At 44.1% G+C, this 19,687-nt stretch overlaps 1 protein-coding gene across 1 annotated transcript in view; it reads left to right on the top strand.

Annotated features, from left to right (window-relative positions):
- The window catches only part of LOC109894191 (catenin alpha-2), a 690,086-nt gene that overhangs the window by 225,476 nt on the left and 444,923 nt on the right, over positions 1 to 19,687 (top strand). Inside the window, 1 exon segment of the mRNA XM_020487470.2 lies at positions 8,985 to 9,188. Within this exon segment, the coding sequence (XP_020343059.1) occupies positions 8,985 to 9,188 (204 nt within the window).

The raw sequence follows: 19,687 nt of genomic DNA on the forward strand, positions 1-19,687 counted from the left end.
TCTGGTACCAGAAAGGGTTCTCCTATCGGGACAGCCAAATATATTTTTTCTAAGAGTACGTGTTGCAGAATGCAAGCCATCCACGTCCGCCACCAATTATCAACCAATTGCAATTTCGAAGAACAATATATATATATATATATATATATATATATATATATATATATATATATATATGTATTGTCAGCTGAGATGTACAGTTGGAAGTTTACATACACTTAGGCTGAAGTCATTAAAACTAGTTTTTTAACAACGTCACAAATTTCTTGTTAACAAACTACACTTCTTTGTGCATGACACCAGAAATATTTACAACAATTGTTTACAGATTATTTAACTTATCACAATTCCAGTGGGTCAGAAGTTTACATACACTAAATTGACTGTGCCTTTAAACAGCTGGGAAAATTCCAGAAAATTATGTCATGGCTTTAGAAGCTTCTGACCTCCACAAGTCTGGTTCATCCTTGGGATTTCCAAATGCCTGAAGGTACCATGTTCATCTGTAAAAACAATAGTACGCAAGTATAAACATCATGGGACCACGCAGCCGTCATACCGCTCAGGAAGGAGACGAGTTCTGTCTGCTAAAGATGAACGTACTTTGGTGCAAAAAGTACAAATATTTTCATTTTTGGATTATATTTTGTCACGACAAGATGCTAGAATATGCATATAATTGACAGCTTAGGATAGAAAACACTGTAACGTTTCCAAAACTGTAAAAATATTGTCTGTGAGTATAACAGAACTGATGTTGCAGGCGAAAGCCTGAGAAAAATCCAATCCGGAAGTGCCTCATGTTTTGAAAGTGCTGCGTTCCAATGCGTCCCTATTGAGCAGTGAATAGGCTATCAACCAGATTACTCTTTCTCTGTATTCCCGAAGATGTCTACAGCATTGTGACGTAGTTTTACGCATTTATGTTGAAGAATACCCGTAGGCAGCTACATTGCGCAAGTGGTCACCTGATGCTCCCAGAGAGATTCTCGCGTAAAATACAGAGGTAGCCATTACTCCAATCGGTCCTACTGAAAAACAAATTGTACCGATAGATATATTATTAAAGAGATATTTGAAAAACACCTTGAGGTTTGATTATAAACAACGTTTCCCATGTTTCTGTCGATATTATGGAGCTAATTGGCTATATTTTTCGCTGTTTTCATGACTGCAATTTCCGGGTGATTTCTCAGCCAAACGTGAAGAACAAACGGAGCTATTTCACCTACAAAAATTATATTTTTGAAAAAAGGAACCTTTGCTATCTAACTGGGAGTCTCGTGAGTGAAACATCCGAAGCTCATCCAAGGTAAATGATTTAATTTGATTGCTTTTCTGATTTCCGTGACCAAGTTACCTGCTGCTAGCTGGACAAAATGCTATGCTAGGCTATCGATAAACTTACACAAATGCTTGTCTAGCATTGGCTGTAAAGCATATTTTGAAAATCTGAGATGACATGGTGATTAGCAAAAGGCTAAGCTGTGTCTCAATATATTTCACTTGTGATTTTCATGAATAGGAATATTTTCTAGGAATATTTATGTCCGTTGCGTTATGCTAATTAGTGTCAGTCGATGATTACGCTCCCTCATGCGGGATGGGGAGTCACTAGAGGTTTAAGGCCAACAAAGTCAAGGTATTGGAGTGGCTATCACAAAGCTTTGACCTCAATCCTATAGAGAATTTGTGGGCAGAACTGAAAAAGCGTGTGAGAGGAGGCCTACAAATCTGACCCAGTTACACCAGCTCTGTCAGGAGGAATGGACCAAAATTCACCCAACTTATTGTGGGAAGCTTGTGGAAGGTTACCCAAAACGTTTGACCCAAGTTAAACAATTTAACGGCAATGCTACCAAATACTAATTGAGTGTATGTAAACTTCTGACCCACGGAATGTGATGAAAGAAATAAAAGCTGAAATAAATCATTCTCTCTACTATTATTCTGACATTTCACATTCTTAAAATATAATGGTGATCCTTACTGACCTAAGACAGGGAATGTTTACTAGGATTACATCTCAGGAATTGTGAAAAACGGAGTTTAAATGTATTTGGCTAAGGTATGTAAATGTCCGACTTTAACTGTGTCAATTTGTCAATGTCTGCATGTTATACATCCCCAATTCTGTTCTCTATTCAAATATATGTGGATTTAGCCAAGGATAGGGAGGCACAGATACATATTACCCCTTCCTCCTCTTGTGCATCTCTACTAGATATTACCAGCCAACTGTTGCAGAAGAGCTGATAAGAGGCAACTTGACTAATGGTATTGTTTCTGTTTGGCAGGAGTGGAAGGACCCCTATTTTCCACCTGAATCGAGTAGTCTGCGGCTAAACAGCATTATTCACTAACACATCGACCGGCAAAGTAGTAATCGTCGAGAGAGAGAGAGAGAGAGAGAGAGAGAGAGAGAGAGAGAGAGAGAGAGAGAGAGAGAGAGAGAGAGAGAGAGAGAGAGAGAGAGAGAGAGAGAGAGAGAGAGAGAGAGAGAAAAAAACACCATAAACTACAGTCAAGAAGACTAACATACTGATAATCCTGGGAGGAAATCACAGATAAACTTGCAATTTCCGCCGCGGCACTCCACAGTCCTTTTCTGTGGCTCCCTAAAAATAGCAGCTAGGCCACTATCGGAAAGATCAGGCTGTGTCTATGGCTCGGGGAGTGTGTGTGTGTGTGTGCATGCACACGTTTGTGTGCATGATGCTTGTGCGTGCCTGTGTGTCTGTTTGTGTGTGTGTGTGTGTGTGTGTGTAGCGGCGGTAAAGCACAGCACAGAAGCCCTGGATGAGTCAGCAAAAAGAGCACACTGTTCTCTCCCAGTCTAAATGATGTACGACATGGTCGTCCGTGGGTGGGCTGGAAGGCAGGGGTGCGAATTCCATTACACCTTGGTAAAGAAAGAGAGGAAAGGGAGAGAAAGGAGAAATACAAATGTGAGAAAGAGGAGGAGAGTGTGAAATAAGCAACAGGTCCGGGCTCTGCGTGGGCGAGACACACACCAGCACACATGCAAGCGCAAACGAACACACACACGACTCTCAACATATAGCTCGTGCTTTTGGGCAGTGGTCTCTGTAGCATGCCATTTTTTTTGTCCCAGCGTGGAGGTGATTACAGTTCGAAACACACAAGCCCTGTTGCGACTCAGTGTAAAGAGGTTGACACGTCCTGACACTCAGTGTGGGCATGCATCCCAAATGGCACCCTATTCCCTACACAGTGCATTACTTTTGAATATAGCCCTATGGACCATGGTCAAAGTAGTGCACTATGTAGGGGAAAGGGTGCAAAGAAGTTGACAAGTTTCCCCCTAGTTTCCTTTTCAATTTGTGTCTAGCCATTTCTCCTTGGTTGTTTGTGTAGGCTATGATATGTCCTCCAGACTATTTGTTGTGTTTAGTTATCAACCAGAAATGTTCCTTTCTTTGTCACGTCAATAGCCAGCAAATGGTCATATGTGACCGTCCGACTCAAATCAGTCTTATGTACCAAAATTTGAAATGGTGTTTTTTTACATTGGATAAAAGTACAGACTCAAAGCTACAAAGTGGTACATCGTACACTACAGTTGAGGGACAATGGGAAAGTCATTTTGCTTTGAAAGTTGATACACTTTTGAGAAAATGTCCTTTGAATGTTTTGGTACTACTATTGGAGAGCCCTAATTTGTCTACACCCATTCAGCATCATTCATACCCTCTTAAGCTTTAGCCCCACCCATCTCTTTAAGGGTCGATCCGAATGTACTAACAGCAGTCAAGCACCCAAGCTAACTTGCCAGCTACTTCCAGTCGTCCCATGGTGTTTAAACTTGCGTACTATTGTTTGTACAGATGAACGTGGTACCTTCAGGTGTTTGGAAATTGCTCCCAAGGATGAACCAGACTTGTGGAGGTCTACAATTTATTTTGTGAGGTCTTGGCTGATTTCCTGTGATTTTCCCATGATGTCAATCAAAGAGGCACTGAGTTTGAAGGTAGGCCTTGAAATACATCCACAGGTACACCTCCTATTGACTCAAATTATGTCAATCAGAAGCTTCCAAAGCCATGACATAATTTTCTGGAATTTTCCAAGCTGTTTAAAGGCAAGGTGTATGGTGTATGTAAACCTCTGACCCACTGGAATTGTGATATAGTGAATTATAAGTGAAATAATCTGTCAGTAAACAATTGTTGGAAAAATGACTTGTGTCATGCACAAAATAGATGTCCTAACCGACTAGCCAAGACTATAGTTCGTTAAGAAGAAATGTGTGGAGTGGTTGAAAAACGAGATTCGACTCCAACCTAAGTGTATGTAAACTTCCGACTTCAACTGTATGATGATCAAGAGTACTTCAGTTCCTGGAATACTTCAAATGAACATAGACATAGTCACAGTAGAAAAGTTGAACCTGCAGTATCTGAGTGCACATAAAATGATTCATGCCTGGCCAGTGTAACTCAGACATATTTATTTTCTATTTCACCTGGTCTATTGAAGTTGAAACACCCCAGTGAAGACAACCATTGGACATATCCTAAATGGAAAACAGCTACTGTAGGTATTTATTTCTGCCACGTGGTTTTAAATGGATACTTCAGGATTTTGGCAATGGTAGTTGAAGGTCGTTTCATGAGCCAATCCTAACTAGCATTAGCACAATTGCCTGGAAGTCTATGGGATCTACTAGCATGCCAACGTATACCTATAGACTTCCAGTCATTGCCCTAACACTAGTTAGAATTGGCTTGTGAAACTACCTCTATCTTCCTTTAAACTGGATACAGAAACATACAAATGACATCCACAAGTTCATCTGACTCTGTGGAAGTAGATAAAGGACCTCATTGCCTTTTAAACTAGAGCACAAACTGCTATACAGACTTAAACTGTCAAATGTAACTGATAAAATGAGTCCCTTTGGGAATCAGGGATTCAGTATTTGGGTTCCTGAGGCGCCAACCAGTGAATGTGAATGTAGGCCGGGGCTTGTATAGGAGGCAGGGTAGTGTTAGAGAGAGTGTCATTAGTAATATGAACAGAGGCACTACCGTCCTGCTGTCTCACAACTCCCCTCTTTTTCTTTTTCTCTGTCTCAGACCCTCTTTCTCTCTTTCCTCTTCACTCTCTCTCTCTCTCTTTCTCTCATTCTCTCTCTATCTTTATTCATCTCATCCCCCTCGCTGTGGCTGAATTCATCCCATATTCTCTCTCTCTCTCTCTCCCTGCCTGTCTTTCTCATGCATCGTTTGACAATCAGTCTGTCACCCTGCCCCCAGGATTAGAGGCCTGAGTGGAGCCTGAACGTAGCTCACTGGCCAGGCTCTGAACGCAACTCACTGTTGCCATTCGCTTGCTTCTGCTACTACTGCCCCAAAAACAGACATTTTAGTTCTGTTATGTATGCTAAGGCAGGGCACTACTGCTGACTGCTTTTTGGGATATATTTTTTTGTTGCAATTTTTTTGTTTATTTACAAATCAGAACCATCTGATGTAATGTAGCTTTAGCTCATGGGCGGCGGGCTACGGGAGGCGACCTCTGTTGAACCCTGATGCGAGCGGTGAGAGAGACTGACTTTAACCTAAATCGCTTCTGTAAATATTCTGCGCCCATGAATAAATTGTGGAAATGTAAAAAAAAATATTTAAAAATAACAACAGTGTCACCCCGAACAAGGATAGCAGAGCGTATCCACGTCGTGCAACACTGAAACGTAAGAAAGACAATAATCCTCTGATTGCAGCCAGTTTTATCCAGGCTGCCTCTAGCTCTCCATTCTTCCCTCCATCCACCTCTCCTCTCTCCCACGTTGAAGAAAACGAGATAAGGCAAACTTTAATGAATGCCTGTATTACCGGAATGCATGCCATCGCCTTTTCGCGCGGCTAGCATGTTTGTTCGATGCAAACAATAGAAACGCAACCATCTAGCCCCATTCTGAAGGCTTACTGTCTTTGTAATGTCCTCCCGAAGCCAATGGATTGTGCTTACCAAGCCTGCGATGCCGGAGACTCTTAATAAGATACAAGATGAGATGACATTAAAAGGCAGAGAAAACAGTGATAATTATGGAGCATTATGGGCAGGATGGAGATGGATATGACTCGACACGCCATGTCTAATACCATCTGTGTTGTTGCTCTCATTCTCGCACACACAGAGCAGTGGCCTGGAATAGGTTTACCACTCATAGGGCTGGGTTGCCACTTCAGGGTTTCAGACAAAGCCATCAGCTCGATGTCTCTCTGTCTGTGTGCGTGTGGAAGTCGCTCCGGATAAGAGAGTCTGCTAAATGGCTAAAATGTAAATGGGAAATGTGTGTGTGCTCTGTGTCTCCCGTCAATGTGATAGCACCCTGCTGTTCTTTAGAATAGGCTTCAGTTGCTAGACTAGACATTGTGGCTAACTCGCTTTGTGGAAGATGCTGTCTAGCTGCGACCCGAAACAAATTAGGCCCTCGCAAAACAGTCGTAGACAGTAGTCATGCAAAACAGTCGTAGACAGTAGTCATTGAACGGCACTGTATTTTGTTTTCAACTACGCCCGACTGGAACTGTTTTCAACCGTAATGCGCAGTACAACCTATATGAACACACACACACACACACACACACGCAGACATACGCAGACACACACACACACACACATACACACACACACACACACGCACGCAGACATACGCAGACACACACACACACACACACACACACACACACACACACACACACACACACACACACACACACACACACACACACACGCAGACATACGCAGACACACACACACACACACACACACACACACACACACACACACACACACACACACACGCAGACATACGCAGACACACACACACACACACACACACACACACACACACACACACACACACACACACACACACACACACACACACACAGACATACACAAACACACACCCCCAGGGATTTAGGCACCTCTTTACTAATAAACGTTGCCTACCCGCCGTGGCTTCTCCCTCTTTAAAACTCCACCGCACCACAAACTGCTGCCGAATGGGATATTGAAATTGTACGGCCGTAAAACGTAATACCTTCTCCATCAAAATGGTAATTTTTGTTCTTACCTGCTGTACAGATCATAAAAAAGTATATTTTGCGGCTACTTCCAATAATAAAAGCCGGGGCCCCTGTGTCTCCTCACTCTGTGCTTAAAGGCCCCATAAAGCAGGCGGGGAGGGGGGTGTAAGGGTCTGGTACTAGGACCCTGAAGCTAAGCTTGAAGGTGACCTTTCCTCCACTCTCAGCCTCTGGCTTTACCACCTAGTGCTGACAGATTGCACTGAGCCATCTGCTATCACTGCCAAATGTGTTTGCTAGCTTTGTTACACTCCCTACCTGTAACTACCTCCTGCTGTTGTAGCACTCTCTGTTTCTCTCATTCTTTCTCCCTTTATTTTATTTTTATTTTTTTTCTTTACCATCTTTCTCCCTTTCTTTCTATCTATCTATCTATCTATCTTTCTTTCTTTCATTTTTTTTCTCTCTTTCCCTGACAGAGAGTGTCATTAATAAATTGAAATGGGCTACTGCCGCCTGCTGTCGTACAAGTCCTCTCTTTCTTATTTGTCCCATATTCTCTCTTTTTTTTTTTTTTCTCTCTCTCTCTCTCTCTCTCTCTCTCTCTCTCTCTCTTGTTCCCTATCTTTCTCTCTCTCTCTCTCTGGTCTCTTTCCCTCTCCCTCTCTCTCTCTGGTCTCTTTCCCTCTCCATCTCTCTCTCTGGTCTCTTTCTCCCTCTCTCCCTCTCTTTCTCTCCCTCTCTTTCTCTCCCTCTCCCTCTCTTTCTCTCCCTCTCTTTCTCTCTCTCCCTCTCCCCTCTCTTTCTCTCCCTCTCTTTCTCTCTCTCCCTCTCTTTCTCTTTCTCTCTCTCCTCTTCTCTTTCTCTTTCTCTCTCTCTCTTTCTCTTTCTCTTTCTCTCTCTCCCTCTCTTTCTCTTTCTCCCTCTCTTTCTCTTCTCTCTCTCCCTCTCTTTCTCTCTCTCCCTCTCTTTCTCTCTCTCTCTCTTGCTCCCTATCTTTCTCTCTCTCTCTCTCTCTCCCTCTCCCTCTCTCTCTCTGGTCTCTTTCCCTCTCCCCCTCTCTCTCTGGTCTCTTTCTCCCTCTCTCCCTCTCTTCTCTCCCTCTCTTTCTCTCCCTCTCTTTCTCTTTCTCTCTCTCCCTCTCTTTCTCTTTCTCTCTCTCCCTCTCTTTCTCTCTCTCTCTCTCTCTCTCTCCCTCTCTTTCTCTCTCTCCCTCTCTTTCTCTCTCTCCCTCGCTTTCTCTCTCTCTCTCTTTCTCCCTCTCTCCCTATCTTTCTCTCTCTCCCTCTCTTCTCTCTCTCTCTCTTTCTCCCTCTCTCCCTATCTTTCTCCCTCTCTCTCTTTCTCCCTCTCTCCCTATCTTTCTCCCTCTCTCTCTTTCTCCCTCTCTCTCTTTCTCCCTCTCTCCCTATCTTTCTCCCTCTCTCTCTTTCTCCCTCTCTCTCTATATTTCTCCCTCTCTCTCTTTCTCCCTCTCTCTCTTTCTCCCTCTCTCTCTTTCTCCCTATCTTTCTCCCTCTCTCTCTTTCTCCCTCTCTCTCTTTCTCCCTCTCTCTCTTTCTCCCTCTCTCTCTTTCTCCCTCTCTCCCTCTCTCTCATGTCTTTCTCAGATCTTTATCTGTGTCTTTTGTTTTGAAATGTGGCAAAGTCATCTTGAATGTAGATTGTAGCTTTTCATGGGTGATTCTAACGTGCATTTCCATGTGTTCATCATTCTTGTAAACAATCTAGCCCAACAGGGCTTACATACAATTGGGTGACCCAACACTTAACCTTTGGTTAATAAGATAAAGGAGTGACATGCTCCACTCTGAATACTAAACAGTCTCGTTGGGCAGAAAGTTCTGAAGTGCAATAGCATTCAAAAGTTGAACCTTTGGTTAGCCTGTTTCTGACCTCCCTCTCTCCTTTCCTCCCGGTCAGAACAAGATCATCCTGGACCCGCTGACGTTCAGCGAGGCGCGTTTCCGCCCCTCCCTGGAGGAGCGCCTGGAGAGCATCATCAGCGGCGCCGCCCTCATGGCCGACTCGTCCTGCACCCGCGACGACCGCCGCGAGCGCATCGTGGCCGAGTGCAACGCTGTCCGGCAGGCCCTGCAAGACCTGCTGAGCGAGTACATGAACAATGTGAGAACCCCTCAAAGAGGATTTTGGGTTTACCTCATATAAACACACACACACACACACACACACCTTTCCTCAGATACACAAGCTGCTACAGTTTGTACCACTCATGTTCTCTCCCTTCTAAATCCTGTAAAAAAATGTCACTACAACCACACACGCACGCACACACACACACACACACACACCACAGCTCCACTCCATACATTGCCCCATCTATCCTTTTTTTCAGCGCCAGACAATTCCCACTCTCCCGTTTACCACTAACTTGCACACTTCTCTAGTTTTACACTGTTGAAATCCATCCTCCTCTATTCTACAGTGTGATAGTGGACTGTAATGTGATGTGCACAGCGTGACACGAGAGACAAGAATGTCATGTTGGCTCCCAGCCTTATTCCTCCCTATAAATCTCCTCAGTCCATAACCCCCAACTGCAGAGCAGTTTCCGACCCCCTGGTTGGGCCGTTAGATAACCCCCTAATGGCCTTGACTTTGGAGTTGAGTTACTGCAGTGAAGGAAGGCTGGCTGCAGCCATGGTGCATTCATGTGTTTCACTCACTGCACCAGGTTAGTGTGTGCTTTGCTGTGCTCAGCATCCATAGACTTCACTGCTACCAGAGCCGAAATGGGGGCTCTATATCGTGTTATTTCGGCCTTGTGTTGGTTTGGCCTACAGGGCTTAGTTTTGTGACTGGGTGGCCATTTTGGATATATTAAGGGGATCATGAATGAAATTTCAGTGGTGGTGGTGGCCGTGGTGCAATTTGTTTTCAGTTATTACTTGAAGGGCCCTAGTCCTTGAGTAGGGGGTCCCTCTGAATTTTCTCTTTCCCTCCTCTTTCTCTTTATGTCCTCCTCCCTCCCTGTTTCTCTCTCTCTCTCTCTCTCTCTCTCTCTATCTCTCTCTGTCAGCGTTTGTAGTCATTAGCAGTAGCAGAGAGCTCGGGCTCAGAGGCTTTTGAATCCCTCATGGATCCTAAGTAGCTCATCAGCACTACCATCGTCCCCTGGGCCCAACTAGTGTGTTTACCAAAGCAATGGCCACCCACAATCTCACAGTAGAAACTCAGGCATAGGGACAACAAATATGTCTTCTGAGTTGCCTCCATTCTGTCTGTGACAGTTAGAAGGATAGTTCATGGAGCGGCAGGTTGCCTAGTGGTTAGAGAGGCCAGCTAACAATCGGAGGATTGCAAATTCTAATTCCGGGTCTGATGGGAAATATCTAGCGGGAAGTGAGCTGGCAACCGGAGGGTTGCTGATATCAAATCCTAGATGCCATCGCCTGCCGTTGTGCCCTTGAGTATGGCACTTACCCACCACAACAACTGCTCCACAGGTGCCAAAGTATGGCATGCTCCCTGTAGGTCTTTCGGGCGGGATTGTGATAAAGTGGAAGTCAAATTTCCATTGGACCTTGTGTGTAATTTGACGAATGAAGTGATCTTAAATCGCACACTTCATTTTGATAGTCCCCTATAGGTGATTTACAGATGTCTAAACTATCAATTCCAACTCTTTTGATATGCCACAGCTTTTTAGGGTTACAGTTAAGGGTTACATTTCAGTTTAGCGTTAGAATAAGGGTTAGGTTAAGCTAGGGTTAAGGCGAGGGTTAGGATTACTCGATAGTTAGTGTTGTTAGCTGAACATTTACCGAATTACAAACAATCTATTTGGGACTATCTGAATAAATTGATACCAAAAAAAGGTGAGCTATAGGGGACTGACTCTGTGACAGAAAAGCTTTGATTTTGTGTAGTGGTGACGACAAGTTGCGTTTGAAACGGATGCATATTTAATGCATTTAGCAATTTGTTTCATTTTCACGTACTATTTTCACTGAATATAAATGATGTCTATGAGCGGGACAGCCCTCAGAAATAATTCAGACGCTTCTGAACAACTAAAAGATGAAGTATTTGATACATGTCACAAATTTAGCGAGGAACTGACGGAATTGTCCGGTCCATTGTTCACTCATAAACTCTAGCACAGTTGTGACTGAGGTTGCTTTACGCTCGTTTGGCTAAACAGTAGGAAGATGTGGTAACATGTTTCACTCTGTTTCTCTCTCGTCTGTGGTAGGATTGCCAGGAGCTCTTTTTAGTCACCCAAGCTGTAGTCTTCCCAACCGAAAGTTAAACACCACATTTTCTTTCGCTAAAGCTGCTTTTGCATCGAGAAGGGTAGAGGACATGTCAATGTTTCATAAATGGAAACCAAAACGTTAAATACAGCACATCTCTGACTGTTCAGTGTGTCCTGTTGTCTGGTAGTGGTAATAGCTGTGGTATTGAAAGCTAGATAACAGCATGTTCTCATTCCTGGGGTCTATTAAGGCTTCAGTCTCTTGTTTCCAGACGTGCACAATCAAATGCTTAAACTATTTGAAAGAAACGCAGGTACTATTTGTATCCAAGTCTGCTGTGAATGATGCAGAGAGCCAAAACGTAGAAGCGCAGACACAGTTATATGTACATTGAGTCTACGAAACATTAGTCAAAACCTGTTATTTCCTTGATGTCACTTGTTAAATCCACTTCGATCAGTTTGGGTGAAGGGGAGAAGAAAAGAAGGATTTTTAAGCCTTAAGACAATTGAAACTTGGATTGTGTGTGTGCCACTCAGAGGGTGAATGGGCAAGACAAAATAATGAAGTGCCGTTGAACGGGGTATGGTGGTAGGTGCCAGGCGCACCGGTTTAATTGTGTCAAGAACTACAACACGGCTAGGTTTTTCACGCTCAACAGTTTTCTTGTGTGTATCAAGAATGGTCCACCACCCAAAGGACATCCAGCCAATTTAACACACATGTGGGAAGCATTGGAGTCAGCGTGAGCCAACATCCCTATTAGAACGCTTTCGACACCTTGTAGGGCCCATTCCCTGACAAATTGGGTCTGTTTTGAGGGCAAAAAGGGTGCAACTCAAACCACACAATAATAACAGACAAAACACACAATAATAACAGACAAAACACATAATAATACAGACAAAACACACAATAATACCAGACAAAACACATAATAATACAGACAAAACAAACAATAATACCAGACAAAACACATAATAATACAGACAAAACACACAGTAATAACAGACAAAACACACAATAATAACATACAAAACAGATAATAATACAGACAAAACACACAATAATACCAGACAAAACACATAATAATACAGACAAAACACACAATAATACAGACAAAACACACAATAATACAGACAAAACATGCAATAATACAGACAAAACACACACTAATAAGAGACAAAACACACAATAATAACAGACAAAACAGACAATAATACCAGACAAAACACATAATAAGACAGACAAAACACACAATAATAACAGACAAAACAGACAATAATACCAGACAAAACACATAATAAGACAGACAAAACACACAATAATAACAGACAAAACAGACAATAATACCAGACAAAACACACAATAATAACAGACAAAACACATAATAATACAGACAAAACACACAATAATACCAGACAAAACACATAATAATACAGACAAAACAAACAATAATACCAGACAAAACACATAATAATACAGACAAAACACACAGTAATAACAGACAAAACACACAATAATAACATACAAAACAGATAATAATACAGACAAAACACACAATAATACCAGACAAAGCACATAATAATACAGACAAAACACACAATAATACAGACAAAACACACAATAATACAGACAAAACATGCAATAATACAGACAAAACACACACTAATAAGAGACAAAACACACAATAATAACAGACAAAACAGACAATAATACCAGACAAAACACATAATAAGACAGACAAAACACACAATAATAACAGACAAAACAGACAATAATACCAGACAAAACACATAATAAGACAGACAAAACACACAATAATAACAGACAAAACAGACAATAATACCAGACAAAACACACAATAATAACAGACAAAACAGACAATAATACCAGACAAAACACATAATAATACAGACAAAACACACAATAATAACAGACAAAACAGACAATAATACCAAACAAAACACACAATAATAACAGACAAAACAGACAATAATACCAAACAAAACACACAATAATACCAGACAAAACACATCATAATATAAACCAAATTAATTGTAATTAATGGACATTTTGTAGTGGTTGATGCATTTTTATAAGGGGAAATCAAGTCTAAAATGTCTACATGGAAATGACAAACTTCAGAAGCCATTTTAAACCTGCATTTCAGGATAGTTATCCTGTTACAGGGTGGTCAAATGAAGATCCTACATCTGTATATAGAGTATAGGCTACCATTTCGGATGCACCCCAGAGTTGTATTTCTTCTTCCGTGGGCTCTGACAGACAGGTGGTTGATTGCAGTGTCCATTGATAGGGGATTGTGGGTAAACGGCAGTAAGCGTGAGAGTAAACACGGGTCAATAAAGTGGCGAGGTGGTCCCCTCTTCAAACACAACCTCCCGAGAGGGATTTGACAGGTCTTAAATGCCGCCGGTGAACCTCTGTCGCTCGGACACTTGGCGGTCTCTGTGGCGGGCGTCTTCTTCCTGAGATTGGATGAGGGTGGTGCGGATTTCTAAAGTGGACAGTGTGGACACGGTCACACTTGGAGGAGAGGCAGCTGTAATGTGGCCTCTGAAATAGTCACTTAACACACTAAGAGAAGCTGTGATAAAGCAATATAGCCATATAGTTCAGTGTGCTTCTCAACCTATGGTCTGTGGACCTGCACCTGTCCCTGGCATGTTGCTGAGTAGTCATCCGATGACTGAAAAACGTCCATAGCTTACTGGTCCAAAGACCTAAGGTTACAGATGTTTTATAACACCCCAACTTTAGTCAAGTTTAGTGTGCTAGTCTGAACACACACAACACTGTTAACATCATTATTCCCCACTCCCCCTGCTCCATTCACTCCAATAATCGTTGCAGACTCCTCCTTAACCTCCCTTCTCAGAAACTTCGGACTGCGGCGGTCCACAAGGCAAGGTTAATCAATGGTGGTAGTCAGCAATAAATTAGGTCCAAGTGACAGGCGAATGTCCATACCTGTCGGGCAGCGCTGCTGATCAGTGATTGGTGACAGCGGCCCGGAGCTCCCTGGCTGAATCATCAGTATCGTCTGAATTGGTTACAGACCGATCCGACAGGACCGATCTATCAATTGATCGGCAAGAGTAATGCATTGCCGGCTTGGGTCAAGGGGCAAGTTGAGAGCTAGGGCTTATGGCCGGGAGGTACGGGGGTGGATGTATAGGGATGCGGCCGGGGGGGTACCGTTGGGGCCCTGGGTGTGACTAGTAGACAGTAAACAGGATTTAGGGAGAGTTTAAGAGGGTTTTAATCATGCAGTTAGCGGGACGTGGCACACCAAACAGACAGCCGTTTAGGGGAGATAGATGCCTGCCCGTTTGCACACACACACACACACACACACACACACACACACACACACACACACACACACACACACACACACACACACACACACACACACACACACACACACACACACACACACCTCAGGGGGGTGACATGGAGAGAGCCTAATCAAGACCTGTGTGTTCTCCTCACGCACATAACACCGGGGAAATCAGTGTGTGTGCAGGTGTCTTCTATTGTAAAGCTACAGATGCCTCATCAGAGCATATCCTCTCCCCTTTCAAACAACCAGTGTTTTAAGAGTGATGGAGTGAGTGGCGTAGGAGAGAGTGAGAGAGAGAGAGATACCCTTGAGGCAGGTAAAGCTGCAGAACACCGCCTGGCCCATGAGAAAGGATGGAGGGAGAGGGGGCATAAAAAAGAGAGAAGTTGATCAATGCTTTTTAAGCAGGCACGAGCCCAGCTGGCCAGCGTGCAGGACTCCATTACACCTGGATGTTCTTCGGGAGGAGGCAGGCAGCTGAGACAATGGCAGTGCTCCTCTGTGCTCCTAGGTCCCGTTTCACTCGGTGGCCATATTGTTAAAAATGTAAATTTTTGGCATGCCCTCAGTCCATCTGTCCAGGCAAAAGAATACAGAGCAGGATCTCTGAGCCAGCAGCAGTATTCTCTCTTTCCTAATAACGCTGGCCATAATGGCAGGCATCAACCAAGCAGTTGTTGTCTGTTGTCTGAATCAAAGGACCTCGATTGTCTGTCTGGTCCACTCCAAGGTCTGGTCAGTGGAGCTCGGCTGTTTGCTAATTACCCTTGTGTTTACAGTACAATATCATCTCAATGAGAGAACGATCTCCATATGCATGCACGCTCACATACACAACCCACCTGAGATTGATCGATTGCCTCCCTGTCCTGACTGTGACTCATCACCTGAGATGTGTGTGTGCGATTGCGTGCGTGCGTGCGAAGGACACATAAGAAGCAATGGCTTGTAGTAAAATGAAGCTAAGTAATACATGACTGGAATGGATTGAGCCTAATTGGGTGTGGAGGCGCCTCCGAGCTGATCAAAGGGGATGGATGGATCAGACGCGTCTGACGTCCCAGACAATGGGCCATCAATGTGACGGCGTGTGTGTTTTCTCCCTGCCACTTGCACCTCAGTACACTCTCCAATCTGAGTGTCCACACCTTACCTCTTTCCTGTTGTTTTCGCTCCTGAACTTTGTACTGGGCCCAAACAGGGTGGTCATAGATTGCTGCCTGCGTAGAGCTAACTACTGCCTGATCTTGCCCCGTCTGATAATGGATAATGTCCCAGGAACCCATCCACACCAACCTTCAGTATATCGACTCTGCTATATCTCAGGGGCCAGCACTGTATATCTCTTCTGCCTTGCCTGTTTGATGTCCCTCACAGCAGGAGCCCAACACAACCACCCTCAAGGGAGCGCCCTCGAGAATGATTGGGTAAAAATACTATTCGGTACACCGCCTGGACTTTTTCGGGGCACAGACAAAAACTAATTCAAACTCAGGTCTGGACTTTTTTCCTCAATGTACACCTTCGACATCCCGAACGAAACAAAAGTCACTAATGATCTGATGCTCGGATATGGCACATCCAGCAGGCTTTCAGACTTGTTTTTAATCACCTCCCCCGAGACTTTGGCGTCATTCATCAAGCTGTAGCTCTGGCTTTGTGGACAGCTCAGGTAGGATGACTTGCGTAAAAAACTATGAGGATCCTACGGCAGCGGAGGTGCTGATGACGTCTTTCAGTGTTGTTAGTCTCGTTCTCCTGAAGTCTTTCAGTGTTGTTAGTCTCGTTCTCCTGACGTCTTTCAGTGTTGTTAGTCTCGTTCTCCTGAAGTCTTTCGGTGTTGTTAGTCTCGTTCCCTTGAAGTCTTTCAGTGTTGTTAGTCTCGTTCTCCTGAAGTCTTTCGGTGTGGCTGCAGACAAGCACTCCCCGAGAGGTGCCTGGCTCCTACCTCGCTGCGATTCAGGAAATGGGCCGACTCGCGCTGAGCGCACGATTTAAGCGCCCGGCGGCTCAATTACAGGAGTTTGGGAAAAGGAAAACGCAGCTTGACAAGTCGACGGGGCGGCAGGGGGTTGCGGGGGTTGCTGGGAAGTTTCCCAGGCTTTAGTTTTGCACCAGATGAGACAGTGGTGTGAGATGAGATGTTCAAATTGCCTGCGACATGGACTCTGCCTCACTCATGGGCTCTCTCTCTCTCTCTCGGTTTCTCTCTCGGTCTCTCTCAATTTCTGTCTGTCTTTGTCTCCTTTTTCTCTCCCTTCTGTCCCTCTCTTATTCTCTCCCTTCTCTTCTTCTTTCTCTGTGCCAGCCAGCCAGTGGTCGTCGTTTCTAGCTGGCTCATTATACACAGCTCCCTCCTGCTCCTATGTCCTCCTCCTCACACTCTGCTGTCATCTACCCACTCCTACAGTACCAGGCTTCTGATGAGGCTCCTGTCACACACACACACACACACACACACACGCACACACACGTGTAAACCACTGCCATGCACACACACACACACACACACACACACACACACACACACACACACTGTAAAACACTGCCATGGACACACACACACTCACACAGACACGTGATAGCACACACACACGCACACATATACGCACGTATACTCACACATGCACACGTACACACACACACACGCAAGCACACATACGCACGCACACACGCACACACACACACACATACACACACTTTGTTGTTATTACTCCCACAGCCCATATTAACCTGTCAGGCTCTGCCATAGTTGCTAAACTGCCTCTCTAAGCGAGCGAGCATCAGCAATAGCTTGACACACCGCTTCAGGTGGCTAGACATGGAAAAATCTTATTAACGGCACACAATCAAGGCAGCATGCATTTCTCATAATTAAGGCCTTTCTGTCGGACTATCACTTAGCATTAGCTGTAGCCCGCGTGACGCGAGGCCCACGTTTGCCTTGATGCAGTTCCCTTTTTTGCTTACGTTAGACACACACCAATGTTTGAGGATGAGCCACTGACGAGCCGCCCACAGCCAGCAGGAGTTCCGGGAACAAAGCCTGGCGTCGTGGGCGTCGTCGAGTGGCGGATGCAGCCCACCAATCGCATACACTGAAACAGATATAGATTGCATTCAGATGTACCTTGACCGCAAGCATATTGAACTGTCATACGCCAGTTGTGCGTCAAACTTGTCCCTTCCCCCTTCTTCACAAGGCTTATTTGTATTCCAGAGGATAACAATGTACATAACTCAATCCCCACCTCCCCCATGTCGTTTTGCCCGACAAAATGCTGGGGCATTCACGGCATAAACAAACCGACAAATACAAAACTGTAGGCTCATGACGCAAGCTGGCAGTGGTTTCTCCCTCTCTAAACCTCTCAAGACTGTTTGAGAGCCTGAGAGGTTGGTATGAAGCTACACAGGATGTTGAAGCCCTTCTTTAGTGAAGAGCTACCCACCTTGTAATCAATTAACCTTATGGACACCAAATGGACATCCTTGAGCGTCCTCTCCAGTTTGGTTACACACTACATGAACAAAAGTATGTGGACACTTGCTCAGCCGCGAATCACTAAGCCACCCAAGCTCACAGAACGTGCCCACCGAGTGCTAAAGCGCTTAGCAGTTAAATATTGTGTGTCCTCGGTTACAACACTTACTACCGAGTTCCAAACGGCCTCTGGAAGCAATAACTATTCGTCGGGAGCTTCAGGAAGTGGGTTTCCATGGCCGAGCAGCCGCAGACAAGCCTAATATCACCATGTGCAATTTCATTGCGTTGGCTTGAGTGGTGTAAAGCTCGCCGCCATTGGAGTCTGGAGCAGTGGAAACGCATTCTCTGGAGTAAGGAATCATGCTTCACCATCTGAAAGTCCGGCGGACAAATCTGGGTTTTGGCGGATGCCAGGAGAACGCTATCACAGAGATAAAACATGTACAGTATCTATATACAGTATATATTTGTATGTATATCTATTGTGAGTTCTGAGGATGTGGTGTTCTCCTGATCTGCATTTGACAAGTGAATGCGTACAGTTCATCCTCAGGCCATGACAGCACATCTGACATTAAGGCTTTGACACGTACGAACACACGGGTGCGATCGTTGTACATTGGTCTGAGCAGCGTACGCTCAAACCGGTATGATTAGAACACTTATTTACTACCGTCCAGTTACGATTGACGCAACAGTCAGCAGTTATGTTCTCAATGTGAGCAGTTTACAGCGTAACACAATTCTTATTCAAACCGGACAATTTAGGCTACATTGGTCATGGCGCTAACTGAGGAAAGTGTGACCTAACACAAGCGGTCATATTTAGCTAACTCTCGGGCTGACAGAAACCATAATATGAATTAGCTAATAGAAATGACTATTTTGCAATTCATCACGACGGTGTGACCTCACCAGTGATCAAAATAATTGAGTAAAACACTTTCAGAAAATCTAAAGTAATCCGAGATGGGTAGTTTGTGTGCGTCCTTAGTTTTTTTGCGTCAACCAAAGATAAGAGGTTATAAGATGCGTCGGGGTCTGTTTGCAGAATGCAAGGGGGTGTGTCACCTACCATCATTCACTTCTGGAAATGTACTTGAAAGATGAGGGAGCCATCCCTTCACATCGTTTTGTTTGAAAGGTGAAATGAAGGTGAAAGGTTAAAAGGTTGAAATAAAAGGTGAAATAAAAATAAAAGGTGAAATAAAGGTGAAATATATATTTATTTTGTATTTTTAAATTAACATCATTGGTCTTGATCATGATGTCAACAAACATGGCGCCACACATAACTGCCAATCAGCTTAGCATTAGCGCATGATCAGTACAACCCTCTACAGTAGAAATGACATAATATACAGAAACTATAATGATAAGGCATTAAGGCACTTACTGTGATAGGAATGCACACACGTCCAAATGTATAATCAGCATGCAATGCGGAGCGCCAGCTGGAAAATGTGCCAGGAATGAAAAAAAAGTTTGTGCTTAGGCTCTTGTCTGGCTCAGTAAAGCCTCAAACGTAATTGTCCGTAACAGTGAAATG

Source organism: Oncorhynchus kisutch, linkage group LG7 (assembly GCF_002021735.2).
Source record: "Oncorhynchus kisutch isolate 150728-3 linkage group LG7, Okis_V2, whole genome shotgun sequence".
Taxonomy (NCBI): Eukaryota; Metazoa; Chordata; class Actinopteri; order Salmoniformes; family Salmonidae; genus Oncorhynchus; species Oncorhynchus kisutch.